This window comes from Medicago sativa, chromosome 2, assembly GCF_051527215.1.
Source record: "Medicago sativa cultivar Bolivia chromosome 2, Bolivia_mono, whole genome shotgun sequence".
Taxonomy (NCBI): domain Eukaryota; kingdom Viridiplantae; phylum Streptophyta; class Magnoliopsida; order Fabales; family Fabaceae; genus Medicago; species Medicago sativa.
This window is the reverse complement of record NC_140750.1, coordinates 78,530,888-78,546,737: the sequence shown is the minus strand read 5'-3', so window position 1 is coordinate 78,546,737 and position 15,850 is coordinate 78,530,888. Positions and strand designations below refer to the sequence as shown.

At 33.6% G+C, this 15,850-nt stretch overlaps 1 protein-coding gene and 1 pseudogene across 2 annotated transcripts; both read left to right on the top strand.

Annotated features, from left to right (window-relative positions):
* Positions 1 to 3,556: 3,556 nt before the first annotated feature.
* LOC146951081 (cyclin-dependent kinase D-3-like) lies at positions 3,557 to 6,950 on the top strand (annotated as a pseudogene). The gene is made up of 6 exons (XR_015027783.1): positions 3,557 to 3,869; positions 3,950 to 4,058; positions 4,700 to 4,825; positions 5,270 to 5,505; positions 5,591 to 5,888; positions 6,698 to 6,950. The product of XR_015027783.1 is annotated as a cyclin-dependent kinase D-3-like (transcript).
* A 4,079-nt stretch (positions 6,951 to 11,029) lies between these two features.
* On the top strand, positions 11,030 to 13,453 carry LOC146951080 (protein transport protein SEC13 homolog B). Its single transcript, XM_085747043.1, has 2 exons — positions 11,030 to 11,156; positions 12,342 to 13,453. The coding sequence occupies exon 2, from the start codon at positions 12,346 to 12,348 to the stop codon at positions 13,249 to 13,251; it is 906 nt and encodes a 301-aa protein (XP_085603169.1). The 5' UTR covers positions 11,030 to 11,156; positions 12,342 to 12,345; the 3' UTR covers positions 13,252 to 13,453.
* Positions 13,454 to 15,850: the final 2,397 nt, after the last annotated feature.

The window sequence follows — 15,850 nt, the reverse complement described above, 5'->3', positions numbered from 1 at the left end:
AACTTTTTAAATCGGTCTAATCACTTTTTGGATAGTTAACTACCATTATGATATTTCCGTCAGTTTAGGGTGTCTGATAGCAAACAGTGGACGCCTAGATAGCAAAATTCAAATAGGAAAAAAGCTCCATACAACATACCTTCTCACAAAATGGGCCCAAACAGCCAAACTTAAAAGGAAATTGTTGTTTGCACTAGAAGATTTGCTATTACACTCCTGGAAATAATCAAAATAATTTCAACTCATTTGTCACGTGCTCTATGAATTTCGGATTTTATAATCCCAACAGCGTAAACACGCTACAAAACCCTCCAAAATACGTTAAAACATTTTGGGGCACGAGTAGAGAATAGGGCGGCACAATAAAGTGCCAACAAAAATAACAACCATATATACGGTACTCATTTCTTTAGACCAAGCAAGTAGGCATGTTACAATGATGATTGCTTTGTAGGTCTTTCGTATTAATCAAAAGTTCAACAGATTTATTGAACCGTAACTTTCAATCATATAAAATATATCTAGAGTTACGACTCTATCGTTGTTTTTTAAATCCGAACATAACTCACAATTATCTTATTTCAGAGGTTGAACAATCTGAAGGGTCTATAAAGCAATCAAATGGGAATGATCGCTATATACACTGCAGGGTTGCCAACAAACATGCTCACAAGGAATGAAAATTAGACCCAAGTCCGCTAGAGATACATGCAAAAAAATATTCGCAATAGGTTGGGTAAACATTTGTATTCATGGCTTTGGACATGAGTTCAAGTAATTATCTATAAATTTGAATGATTATGAGTGTGGGTACACACTTTAGTGTCAAGCTCGCCCCACAATCCACACATATAAATATAGATTTACAATTTTATATAACACTCAAGTTAATTAAATAATCCTAAACATTTGATACTTATCGTAAATGCACTTGTTTTTATACTTTGAATGTTTTTTATTTGGTTAAATATTATGATTTATAATATTTTGCAAGTTAATTTGAAAAATTTGGATCATATTTTTATTATATTGTGAAGTTTTTTTTTTGTTAATCATTGTCTTTTTGTTGTTGTTAAAGTGTGGGTACCGGCGTTTAGGTACCCAAAGGGTACAAAGACAAGCAATAAACCTGTTGCCTGCGAGACTACGAGCTCAAGTATGAACTTCTTTTTTTTAACAAATGTGAGTAAGGGAATGTGCATTATAGTACCCTGTCTAGCGGGTTCCCATCGCAATCCCTACGACACACGTTATAGTTGTGACTTGTGGTTGTGTGGCCTTATAGCATTTAAATTAAATTTTGATGTATCCTATCTATGTTGCATAAAAATAAAAAAATAGGGAATTCGAATAGTCTTGATTAGAAAAATACTATTTATCGCAAATTGCAACTTCATGATTTTTCACGACCGTGTATTATTTGCTCCAACTGCACAATTACCCTCCCTGTTTTCCGTTAAGTTAGAGTTAAAAGTTTGACTTTTTTTTTTAATTTTTATAAAAGCAACACATAAGCGTTCACATGATATTCGTGAAGATATCCTTCGCTTGATATAGCAAGGCTCTTTTTATTAAAAGTAGTCTTGATTATTCCGTTGTGTGGTCTGGTCATGAGAGAATTCTAGCTAAATGCCATCCATTTCTTTTATTCTTTTTACATTATATACAAATTCAAATAAGAGGTGGAATTTTAACTTTCTTTACGTATATTTTTGTTGTCAATAGATCAAATGATAATAATCATTGGAAACTCAAAAATAAATCAAAGAGCCGAGTTTCGAATCTCAATCACAACGTCCAGCTTAGCAATTTCAATATTTTATCAGTTGAGTTAGGACTAATGAACTTCTTTTCTCATATTTACCATCATACCAAACAACTAAAAATCCCCTTTATAATATACTTTAATCTTCCCTTCCCAATATGTTTTTCAAACAAAGTCAAGTGTTAAAGTCTTCCATGGGTGTAGGAAAATAAGACAACACAAAATACCATTTTTATTTTTAATAACAAAAATAATGATATTCTATCCGTTCCAATTAGAATTGATAAAAAAATTACATTCATTTTATAATAGATAGAGCACATTAACACCCTATTAAGTCCAGTTCACCATGATAGTGTCATTAATAAGTGGAGAGTAGTGCTGGACACATTCAGGAACTACATAGGATCTTTATCGGTTGATTTTTTTTTCTGTTTTTGTGATTGAATATGTTAATGGAATCAGCATTAGAGTTCATGCAATTTGTTGTGTTGTGAATTGTGATGTGAATCTCATAGTAAGTAGCAGTATTGTCAATCGTGTGAAAACTAGCGTTTTGTTCAAATTCCGCTACACTACGGAAGACATTCTGCTATGTTACAGTGCTATAGCGCCACTATTCAGAATCCACTGGTCAAATTGATTTTTGTGTTTGTGTATTCTCTGGTTTCATTTTGGTAAGGGTATATGCTCTGTAGCACCGACACGTCTGATCAAAGGTGTGTTCAATGTTTGAGACCGACACATGTGATTACATTCGATTATGTCATTTTTTTCAAATTATCACGGGTGTGTACGTGTCAGTGTCAATGTCACGTGTGATGTGTGTCGGTGCTTCATAGTGTATATGCATCTTCTTAAGCTGTAACAGAATGAATTTCTTAAAGTTGTGCATTCTTCTTGTTATAACTTGTAATGGAGAATTCAATTCTTTAGTTTTTTTTTATTTAGAATAAACAATAATTTTAACATGTAAGTGTGTGACAAATGAGAGACACATTTGAGAATGGTTTTTTAATTTTGATTAATTCGAAAACTATAGCAACAATAGTGCCAGACTCATTCAGGAACTACATAGGATCATTCCCGATTGACTTTTCCCATTTTTGTGAATGAGTATGTTAATGGAATCAGCATTAGAGTTCATGCAATTTGTTGTGTTGTGAATTGTGATGTGAATCTAATTGTAAGGAGCAGCGTTGTCAATTGTATGCAGACTAGCAGTTTGTTCTAATTCCGCTACACTACACAAGAAATTCTGCTATGCTGCAGTACTATAGCACCACTATTCAAATTTCACTAGTCAACACTAGTCAAGTTGATTTTTGTGTCTGTGTGTTTTCTGATTTTATTTTGGGTGTGGGGGGCAATTTGGTGGATTGATTGGATAGATCTTTTAAACTTTTCTAGTTAGGGAACAACATGGATCTTTATTGACTCACTTTTTTTGGTTTTTGTGGTTAAGTATGTTAATGGAATCGGCATTAGGGTTCATGGAATCGGTTGTGTTGTGAATTGTGGTGTGAATTTCATATGTTTACTTTTTGATTAATTCGAAAACTATAGCGACAGTAGTGTCGGACACATTCAGGGACTAAAACGACTGTTCACTTTTTATTTTTATAATTGTTTTTGGGGGTTGGTATGTATACTAGATTACTAGTTGACTGTGTTCATTCATGTCTTCACGAGCTGGCCTTTTATTCAATAATAAAAAGGATAGTACATTAGTACTACTGCATTCTACTGTTATCATATGGTTCTTAGCTTCTTTTAAAGACTTGTTGATTTCATGGACAGACCGGACAACTGGTTGCAATTAAGAAGATTCGGAAACGGATTGATGAGCCGCTGGACGGGGTGAATTTTACAGCTCTTAGAGAAATCAAACTTCTCAAAGAGCTCAAACATCCAAACATTGTAGATTTGATTGATGTATTCCAATATAAACAGAATTGCATCTTGTGTTTGAATTCATGGAGACAGATCTTGAAGCTGTCATAAGAGACCGAAATATTTTCCTTTCACCGGCTGATATTAAATCTTACCTTCTAATGATACTAAAAGGTCTTGCTTACTGTCACAAAAAATGGGTTTTGCATAGGTGCGTTATGATATTGATCTGGTTATTACAAAATTGTTTTTTAGTTCTTAGCTGAAGAGTTTGCTTGTATATACTTTTAGGGATGTGAAACCAAACAACTTGTTGATAGGACAAAATGGACAGCTGAAACCTGCAGATTTTGGTTTATCACAGATATTTGGAGACCCAGATCACGAGTTCCCTGATCAGGTTTGTTTCTTATGGATATAATAGCTTATGGGAGTACGTGCTTTGATGTCTTTGAAAATTTACTGATTGCTTTTAATATAAGTCAGCATTCGTAGTAGTCCATGAAATAAAACTTAATCATACCGTTAATCATCCCATTTCCTCATTAATTTGCAATCATACCAGCAAAATTTGCACAAATGTTAGATGATTAAAGTCCACAAGGCTGAAATGGTTTTGTTTACAGTCAGGTTTGATTTATATGGTAATTTAATTTAAATATATATACACGAAAAACAAAGGGTGTTACACAGTGGGGTTAACCTTGAAACCTGCATTACTAGTGCTTGTTTTTGTTCCCCAGATCTAACAAGGACAAGGAATGGGAAAAAGATTTTCTTCTAGATAGAAATTTAGTAGATGTTGGTGTATGTGTTCAAGGACTTTGATTCTCGACGATAACCATGTCTTAGACTGAATGTGAAGAGTGGCGTACAATACATTAAACTAGTAGCAACACACATACCTGCTTCTATGGAATAAAACTTTTTCTTTTGGAACCCTTGTCTTTTGTTATATCTTGTGCATAACATCGAACATTACTTGTTTGTATTTTTCAACTTCTCATAATGGATTTACAATTCACTCTTATACATTAATAGGCATTTGCTCGGTGGTACAGAGCGCCTGAGCTATTATTTGGTGCAAAGAAGTATGGTTCAGGGGTAGATGTTTGGGCTACAGCTTGTGTATTTGCTGAACTTCTTCTTCGTAGACCCTTTTTGGAGGTAAGCCAAGATTGTCATGGTGATAAGGCTTATATATGGATTGCTTTTGTAATAAATGATAAATGGTTTTAAATTATCCGGCCATCTTAACTTCACTTGACTTTGTTTATAATGAGATCGACCATTTAATTTTGTCATCTAGTTAAAGTCGCCGTCTGAGTAAACCATTCAAAGTGTTTTGGTGATATAGAATTAGGCAAGGTGATATTGCTTTGATGTTTACAGGCACTAGTATTGACTATTCAAGGCTTTTTTAGTGAATTATGGTTTGGCTTTTATCTTATTCTGTTTTTTTGTTTGTTTTGGTGCAGCTTTTTTCTTTTTCTTTATAATATCTATGCGTGCTATGTCATTTATTGCATTCATTTATTTGTTTTTCATCTTATTATGATTTGGCTTCTTTCTTCCTGTTAGCGTTTTCATGAGTTTCTCATCATTTGGTAGGGTTCAACTGATACGCATCAAGCACGGAAGATTTTCACAGCATTTGGAACCCTGTCACCTTCCCAGTGGCCTGATATGACTTACCTTAAATATTATGTTCAAGAAAAATATATTGCTGCTCCCCCGTTGCGTTCTTTATTTCCAATGGCAAGTGATGATGCTTTAGATTTGTTATCAAAGATGTTTACCTATGATCCAAATGCTAGAATTTCTGTGCTGAAAGCATTAGAACACAGGTATTGCGGTATAACTTCTGCTAAAAAATTAATTTATTATTTCCTGTCTTTTCCTATGATTTCAATCTCTCCTCTTCCATCTTAGGAACTTTTCTTCTGTGCCTCTGCCCACAGATCCAGAAAAGCTTCCAAGACCTGTTCCCAAGAGGGAATCTAGGGTCTCAGATCGGAGTTCTGTTCAATTATCACCTTCAAGAAAGATTAGAAGAGTGATGCCTAGATGGATTTGAAGGCAATACGTTGGAAAGAAATAAAATTGATGATAATGTTGGTAATTTCAAACAGACAGTTGGCGATAATAATGGCACAAATGATCCCACATCAAATTCACTAAATTTTTCCGTCTTTGGATCAAAACCTCCAAATAGACCAACAATTACCAGGTAAGCAATATTTCTCATTTAGTAATTTCAAAGTTGCTTAATAATTTTTATAGTTTCAAGCCTGTCAAACAAAAATCAAATAATATTATTCTTGAGCTTCCAGATTAAACCATGAACATTTTTTCACTAATCTTGACGTTGGAAAATATGTAAGACTTATACTGTGCGGTTTGTTTTCTTTTGTTTTTTTTGTTTGTTTTTGAAGAAACGGTTTGAATGTTGAACTTATGATTGTTGAAGTTATGAGTTTTAGGGTGTGTTTGGATTGAGGGTTTGGGAGGGGAGGGTTTACTTTTCTTTTTTTAAATTACGGACTATATAACATGTTTTTCTAAAAACATTTCATAGTGTCTGTAATTTAAAAATTAAAACTAAACCCTCCCCTCCATACAAACACACCCTTAGAGAAAAGGAATAAAGAAAGAATAAAGACTATTGTGTTGGGATATATAATATTCGCTAATTATAGTTACAGTAGTTATCAGTTATTTGAGATGTTAGTTAGTTTGGATTGTATTTATGAGTTGTTTGAGACGTTAGTTAGTTTGGATTGTAGTTATGAGTTGTTAGAGAAGTTAGTTTGTCATTCGAATTAGTTTGAGAATATGTGCATAAATAGGAGAAGTTAAAGGTTAAAGAGGATATTTGAATATTACAAGAGAGTATGTGCATTAACCTTTATATACTAATTCAAGAAACATAAAAAACAATCTTATGCTAAAGAAGATATAAAGATATCATAAGATATTCTCTTATATTCTATGACTCCATCATGTCTTTTAACTAATTTCTGTTTCTTTTTTCTGCAGTGCCGACAGATCACATTTGAAAAGGAAATTAGATTTAGATTTCCAGTAGTCAAAATGAATATTCTTTTGTCCGTGCATCAATGCATGGAGTTTGATGCATCCGAGAAAATGCTGTGAAATAGCTTTTATTGCGTGTATCATTCCTTATCTCTGTCCATCTGTATGAAGCTACCTTGAATGTGCAGAAACAAGGAAGCAGTTGCAGTAACAGCAGATTATAGAAAGAAAAAAAATAGTAACCATACTTTGGATATTCTTTGGTTCTTCCATTTCTGGCACATGAAAGAATAATGCTATATTTTACTTTTATAGAAAAAAATATGTACTAACAATGACTCAATGAGAGACTTATTGTTTATTCTTTGAGAGTCGAATGTGCCTTTTCTTGGGTGCGTCATACAGGTTGTAAACAATTTTTATTCAAGCCATCGTCAAGGGGATTATAGAGGTTTTGGGTTTTAAAAGGTTTTATTGCAGATACCTAGCTCTTGGACAAAGGACATTGCTTCCTGCGCTGTTAATTTCAATTGAGTTGACAGCTTTGTGCTTAAACACATTGGTCTCTATCTCCCAAAAATTTCCATCAAAGGATACAAAGCAGTTTTGCTGCCATTGTTTCCTCACAAGTTAATCCCTGCACTAACAACATTTCATATCAAGCTGGGATGAAAACCATATAAGTTTTGCAATTGTTGAGCACTGCATGAACATATGTTTGGAAGTTTCTATTTCAATGCGGCAAAATGGGCAACAAGTGTTGAATTGATTTACTTTTTTTGACAAGTTTTCTTTAGTAGGAAGAAGATTCTTTGTAAGCCTCCACAAGAAGTTTATTACACTCCTTTTCGGATGGCACCAAATTTACTCCTAGGAGGTTGGTGTTTGTGGTATTTGAGCAACCACAAGGGTGGCTATCAATTTCATACTCCAACCCTGGGAATTGTTTAAATATCACACAATCAAAGAATTGTAGGAACATTATCAGCTTTATCACTATTAACAGTCTTTTAACTATTCAAACTTTAAACTATACAATCAAATTGATCACACATTTGAGAACCAGCACCTCCTTTCTTGTTATCATTTCCACCCTTTTTTACTTTTTGGCTTTTGAAGGGAAGAACTTGGTACCTCTTCACCTTGTCCTACTAACTCCTTAACGTTGCTTACCATGATCTTCACCAGTTGCTTCAGTCCTTTTTACTATGTCTCCAGACCATGCCCATTTACCACGGCTAGCTGCCACAGTATCCTAAAAAAGGATCTCCGTCTCCGGCACATTTTTATTCTCCTTGTCTTTGAACTTTGTAACTTCAGGATATTCCTTAAATAGAATAAGTTGTTTTACTAAATATTGAAAAAGTTGAAATTTTACCTTCTATTACTTTCTATTGAAAATGCATTTTTAACAGTTTAGGCCAAAGTATGCCTCATAAAATAAAACATGCAATTTTGCTAAACAAAAGTCATAATGGTTATGTTAGGTCAAAAGTTACAGGTACCTGTTACAAGCACATGCAACAAGATTAATGTCATATCAGATTAAGGGCTTAAAGTTTGTCATATCAGATTAAAATAAATGAAAGAGAATTAAGGCCTTAAAATTTGTCATATCAGATTAAAATGCATAGTAAGATTAATGTCATTAGTAAAGGAGAGAAAAATCAAAGATTGATAATATGCATCAGTAAAACTACAAAAGCATGTTCTCTTGTACAAACATCACAGAATTGTTAAACTTAAAGAAGTCACAAGTCACACGAATTCTTATGCTAAATATCACAAAGAATTGTCAAATGTTTCTATAAATTTAGGTCCAGAAATCAGAACTATACTAAATAAAAAGTCTAATGGAAACCAAGAAACTTCAAAAAAGCAGTGCCCTTTGACAAGAATCTTAACTGAAAATCCACGAACACCAACTTCCCCACCCACTCAAACGGAAATAAACAAACTATTTATCAAAATCATAGGCTTGAAAACAAAATTGTTTTCAAATTGCGGCATTCTTCATTTAGCATGTATACAAAGAAGCTAGATTTGATTTACTTTTGATTGGAGCCATAACCTTAAACAATATGCAGCAGCATCAGGCACAATAGGATAGGGAAAAGCAATAATGTTAAAGATTTGACTTTAAATCCTCTAAAAAAAGATTAGTGACAAACGTGAGAAAAAAAATAATGTTAAAGATTGAACTTTAAATACTTTAAAAAATATATTAGTAACAAACGTGAGGAAAAAATAATGTTAAAGATTGAACTTTAAATCCTCTGAAAAAAAATATTAGTAACAAATGTGAGCAAAATATTATGTTAAAGATTGGACTTTAAATCCTCTAAAAAAATATTAGTAACAAATGCGAGACAAAATTAATGTTAAAGGGCAGACCATTCCCAATGTCGGAATCTATCTTCTACGACATGTTTTCAGTCATGGTCAATTATATGTAGCTTTATCGAGAGGAGTTTCTCAAAATTCAACAAAAGTTCTCATTAATGAAGGAAAAATAGAAGGAGAAGATGGAGACTTTACGAAAAATGTAGTTTTTAAAGATATTCTTTTATCACAATCATAACAATGTTTCTTTTACATAAAATGTCATTTATACATTTATGTTATGATGTTACTAATTACTATTAGAATAAACAATAAAATATCATTATTTTTTCTTTATTTTATATGCAGACAAACTAAAATATGTTGAGTTCATAAATAATTGTTATATAACTTGACAATATTTCATGTATAAATCAATATATCAATAATTTCCATTAATATTTAAAAATTTTAAAAATTTAATCAAAATTATACAAACAAACATAATAAAATAATCACATGCGTTAACGCAATAAAAAGAGCGGACAGACGGGCACTGTCTTTCCGCTAGTATTAATAAAATGAATTGTTTTTATGTTTGTGTCTTTTTATTTCTGTTTTTTATTTTATTTGCATTTTATTTTACGAATTGTAGAGCTTAAAATTGCAAAAGTTCTGGTAAAACACTATTCTGGATTATATAATCCGGATACATCTGCAAAATTCTAATAATGCAATCCGAAAAACGAAATCCGGACAAGGGGTAAAATTGGAAAAAAATAGGGCGCGCGAGGAAAGACATATGATGGGAAAAGTAATACTCATGTGATTTTTGATCTCGAAAATTGCTTTTTTGACATAGAAAACTTCACATTGACACAAGTAGAATACTAAAATGCCCCCAGCGACAGTTAACTACAGTTCTACAAACCGGCGGTAGTTAACTGTCGCTGAGGCTCAGCGGTAGTTAACTACCGCTGAAAAATTGCTTTTTTGTTTTACAATTCACGCGTCTATTTGTAAGTATAAACATTAGGCTCACAATCATTTTCCACCATCTCCTTAAAAAACTTCAAAGCTTCTATCTCCTTACCCAACTCACAAAACGCAGCTACAAGAACGGTATAAGTTCGAACATCAGGAAAACAACCATCATCCTTCATTTGAAAGAACATGCCCACTTGTTGTTTCAGCCACCAACTTCCATTTTTCTGGATCTCCTCCTTCCACTGTTCAACGGCATGAACACCGATCACATGTCCTTCTGCTGCCATTTATCCTAAATCAAGAAATTTGCACTCTTTTGATTGATACAATGGATAACTTTCATCCCAAACCCAATTACCTTCAAACAAATCACAATCACCACCCTTTTCTAAGAAACTCAACTCTACTATGTTCTTGTTCCATTGAGAAAATCAACCTCTCGAATTAACCCAAAATACCAAACCTTCCATCAATTTCTCTAAACTCCAAGTAGAAGAAACAACATGTAGTAAAGGCAATCACCACCCTTCCGTCAATTATACTTTTAATTTGCCAACAATTTTTTTTTTAATTTGTTAACATTGAGTCAAGAAATTTGAATAAAACAAGTCAAGAAATTAAATTTAAAGACCGAAACCACGGGCTGCATGAATGATTGAAGCAAATTCAAAACATCTGCAATGTTGATTAATTAATTAATTAATCAACATTAAAAAATGGAAGTTGGTGGCTGAAACAAGTGGGCATGTGCAGAAAAGAAATTTCCAGCAGTAGTTAACTACCGCTGAGGCCAGCGGCAGTTAACTACCGGCGGTTTGCAGAGCGGTTGTTAACAACCGCTGGGGGCATTTTAGTATTTTACTTGTGTCAATAGGAAGCTTTCATTGTCAGAAAAGCAATTTTCTTTGATCTCTGAAATTAGTGATGGGCCTGCATAATTGTTGTAGAAAGCCCAATAAATGAGCATAACTGAATCGAGAGGAAACAAAAAAAACAAAAAGTAACAACAATGGTTTTTTTGCTTTCATATTAAGTTTGAAGTCGTTTGTTTTAGAAGATCTCACAACTTCTTACTCTCACCGGCAAATCTTTCACCGCATCTCCGGTCACCACCGTCCGTTTAATCACTCTCTCCGTCTCACTTTCTTCTCAGGTTCCCTCTCTCACTCGATCTGTTCAAATTTCAACCTAGATCTTCACATTTAGTCTCAATTTCGCGATTCATCATAATTTTTTGTTGGTTTATTTAGGGTTTTATCATTCTAATTTTTTCATTTGCTTTCGATTCTGCAACCAATTATCGACCGATTCTCGTTTTGTCTTGATTTTTTTTCATGGGTTTTTCAATTTGTATCGTTTGTGATTCATGGATTCATAATCATGTAGATTGAATTGGAACTGATGTTTATTTTTGATATATTTTGGAGTCTATAAACCGAATGTGTAAAGTATGTGTTTGGGTTATAGAATCTGAAACAGGACATCACCTAGAGATAGAGTTGTTTCAATCTAACATTAGAAGATGTGCTCTAAGAAAATAGCATCACAGATCCTTTTTATGTTACCTTGCATAGTTTGTGATTGCATCGTATCTTATTTAGATTTAGATAATGTTTATTTATGTAGATTGTATGGGATCTTATGTCTATGATTTTTGTTGCCTTAATGAATGTTAGTAACCGTGGCGAATTTGATAAAATCACCATGATTTTGGTGAAGTTTCAAAGTGTGTCTTTTGCCAAATCACGTGAACACACCACTAATCCGAACGTTCATTGGAATTAGCAAATTAAATAACATTTCAGTTTAGTTATTTTCAGGGCTGGGCCTCAGCACGTCGATGCTAGGCTATGGCACAGGGCCTCAACATTTTTAGGGATAGAAATTATTGTTTTTTAATAGAAGGCCCTAAGCGAATAATTATATATAAGAAAAGTTAAGATTTAGGCAAGCGGAATACAATGCTCAACTGGTATCACAGTCCGCATTATGGGCGAGCCTTCTTGGGTTCAACCCCAGTAGCACCTTTTTTAATAATAATTTTAGTTAATTTAAATTAGAACATGGAAATCAGATTTAAATTTACCATACTCGGGATTTGAACCCACTACCCATAAGTGTCATTCACAAACCAAACCGCTAAGACATTCCAAGTATTTGATAAATCATGAGAGTTGACTACATTTTTTTCATTAGGGGCCCAATTTGTAAGATTAGAACGTGGCCTCCAAGTTGTTCAAACGACCTTGGTATTTTTTAATATATGTTTTTTGGCTACTTTTATTTGGAAATGGTTGCCTGAAACTAATTATTTGAATTATTGATATGTTGATGGCAGAAACATGCCTTCTCAGAAGGTTGAAACCGGTCATCAAGACATAATCCATGATGTTGCAATGGATTACTATGGAAAGAGGCTAGCAACAGCATCATCGGATCACACAATTAAGATAATTGGTGTAAGCAATTCAGCTTCTCAGCATCTAGCAACTTTGACTGGTCACCAAGGGCCTGTTTGGGAGGTTGCGTGGGCTCACCCTAAGTTTGGTTCCCTTCTCGCTTCATGTTCCTATGACGGACGCGTCATTCTTTGGAAGGAGGGTAACCAAAATGAATGGATCCAAGCTCATGTCTTTGATGAGCATAAGTCGTCTGTGAATTCAGTTGCTTGGGCGCCTCATGAGTTGGGTCTCTGCTTGGCTTGTGCTTCGTCTGATGGGAATATTTCGGTATTTACTGCAAAGGCAGATGGTGGATGGGACACCTCAAGGATTGATCAAGCTCACCCAGTTGGCGTGACTTCTGTTTCTTGGGCTCCTTCAATGGCGCCGGGTGCTCTTGTTGGTTCAGGATTACTTGATCCTGTGCAGAAGCTTTGCTCTGGTGGTTGCGATAATACTGTTAAGGTGTGGAAGCTTAGCAATGGACAGTGGAAGATGGATTGCTTCCCTGCACTTCAGATGCATAATGATTGGGTTCGAGATGTTGCTTGGGCACCGAATTTGGGACTTCCTAAATCTACTATTGCTAGTGCGTCGCAAGACGGTAAAGTGATCATATGGACTGTTGGCAAAGAAGGGGATCATTGGGAAGGCAAGGTTTTGAATGATTTCAAGACCCCTGTTTGGAGGGTATCATGGTCTTTGACAGGAAATATATTGGCTGTGGCTGATGGAAACAACAATGTCACATTATGGAAAGAAGCTGTAGATGGGGAATGGCAACAGGTGACAACAGTGGAGCCATAGATATTGATTGTTCAGGTCGTGTTTTGTTAATTTTTAAACTATGGTTAAATTTTCATTTTGAAATATAATTGACATCTTGTTTCTTTTCGCGTATTACACAGTTTATTAGTTGTGCTTCATAATACATTAGTTCCTTGAGTTTTAATATTGTGATCCAATGAATATTCTCTGTTTGCAAGAATGAAGTTGAATAGTTTTATCAGTCCTCCTTTTATAGACTAGAAGGCTGTTTTCTAGTATATAGTGTGACATTTCATTCAAATTTTGGATCATTATCTATACCGGGAGTTGCATAAATTTATGGCCGTTGTATTTAATTTTGGATGCTCGTTTAATTGCTTTTGTTGCTTTTGAGAGTTTGATGTGTGGCATAAAGATGATTCACTCTCACTGCAATGAACTTGTCAATGTGTGGCTGTAGGATGTTCATATTATTGTCAAAGGCAAGGTCTTCTTTGCTTTTCTCTGTGTTGGAATAAATTTTTCCTGTTTCTCCTCCTTTTCTATTCATAGAACATATTTCAATTGATTGTTAGATGCCGCAGCATGATTAATCACTGCCACTCTGCCAGGAATAGCCCATTTAATATACAAATGAATTAAATATTTGTTGATGTATATTGATTTTAGCTGAATGGATTGATTATAGTCCAAAAAAATCGTGGTGTGTTGATTACGCTAAGAATTGACTACGTTTAGTCTTTGGTTTATTAACAGCGTGAAGAATGTGGAAGTGTTGAACAAATTCCATCTATATGTGCAAGTTTTATTTGCCATTTGATTTTGAAATCTCAGCTTTTATGGTGTTTCTTCAGTGCTAAACCCCCATTTGCCCTTATCCATGGTTACCCTCTGCCGTTGTTTGAAGGGTGTTTAAAGGAATTAAGTGTGGTGTCCCCCCATCTTATAAATTCAATGTTGTGGATTGTAATCTAGAATCAAAATCAAAACTAGAAGGTTTTTGACCTTCCTTTCACCCACTCAGAATTGAAATTGGAAATAAAAATTGAAATGAAAAAGGAATCAGGCTTCTTGCTTACCTTAAATAGGACTATTGTACCGTAAGTAGGAACTATTAATTTAATTTTGAGCAAAAATTATTGAAAATCAGATGGCACATTAGAGTATTATCGAACCACGAACGCAATCTTCTAAAGCTGCAATCAAACTTCTCAACTTGCCTGCAATCAAACTTCTATTTAAGGCATTTTGTGCCAATTGAGTATATGTTTGATACCAAATATAGATTAAAAATTGCAATTGCAGAAGCTTCCATTGGAATAATAGTGAAAGAATAAGGACGAGGAAAAACGATGGAAGCAATGGAATTGTAGACGGAGCAGATGAACGTATCACCATTTTTAGTTCAATAACTGCATTTAGTTTTCCATTAAAAATGTATCGGACCAAAGTTTTAAAATACAACGTTTGTTTTTCTTTCTATTCAAGTATTCAGAAACATAGAGCAATAGACAACGAAGGCTGAATCATAGAGAAATCAATTACAAAGTATGCAAGAGTTTTTCTCTTTTTTTTCCCCTTCAAATACTACATTCAAACTACCATTGAAAACATATTGAGTTTGTGCTTGGTTTACAAAGTATGCAAGAGTTCTTCTCCTTTTTCTTCAAATACTTCATTCAAACTACCATTGAAAACATATTGAGTTTGTGCTTGGTTTTGATTTTAAACGAATTGAATTTATAAAATTGATTTTAGTTAAAATTGAGTTGAATGGAAAGTATTTTCAAAAGTTTTCAATACCTAATTTCAATTTAAAATCAATTTTAGGGATTTTTTTTTTTTTTACTCGGAGACATTTAAACATGTCAAAATCAAATTTACACTTCTAAAATCAATTTTAACCTATCCGAAATCGAAACCATTACACTGAATTCAAAAATCTTAGCATGTTTGTCTATCCCTTCATCCAAACACAATTCAACAAGATGCAGCCTTGGTGGTCTTATTATAAGAAAAGGAGAAGAAAAAGATAGATATTTAACACCACCACCTTTGGTTAAAATATTTGTTATATCAGTGTAAATTTTCTAAATTTTGAATTTTTTAACATTTCTTTAGAGTACAAGTTGGTAAAACTCTAGAAAATACTACTTTTTAGGAAGATTCAAATTGTGATAATATTAGTCGATACAAATTGATTCAGTTGATAAATAGTTGATTCATACTTTATAAAAGTGCAAGTTCAATTTATGCTATCAACATAAAAACTTTTTATTGAGTGATTTGTAAATATCCATGTAAACTTGTATTGACCCCCAATGAGTTCTCGGACAAGCTCATCTAATTTTTTTTTTCTTTCCAATTTAGGTGGGCTAGTTTAGCTTCTTCAAAAAAAACATAAAAACTTTTTATTGAGTGATTTGTAAATATCCATGTAAACTTGTATTGACCCCCAATGAGTTCTCGGACAAGCTCATCTAATATTTTTTTTTTTCATAAAAGAATAGTAACCTTACATTAATGGTAAAAAAACCAGGTTATTCGGTTTTGATGGTTCAACTTTGGTCCAACAACTAATGGTTCAGAAGTATTCTTCGTCCCAAAATGTAAGGAAAAAAAAATCATTTTCTTTGTC

Excerpts from the sequence above, each read along its gene's own strand:
- LOC146951080 (XM_085747043.1), top strand. The coding sequence starts at position 12,346 with ATGCCTTCTCAGAAGGTTGAAACCGGTCATCAAGACATAATCCATGAT.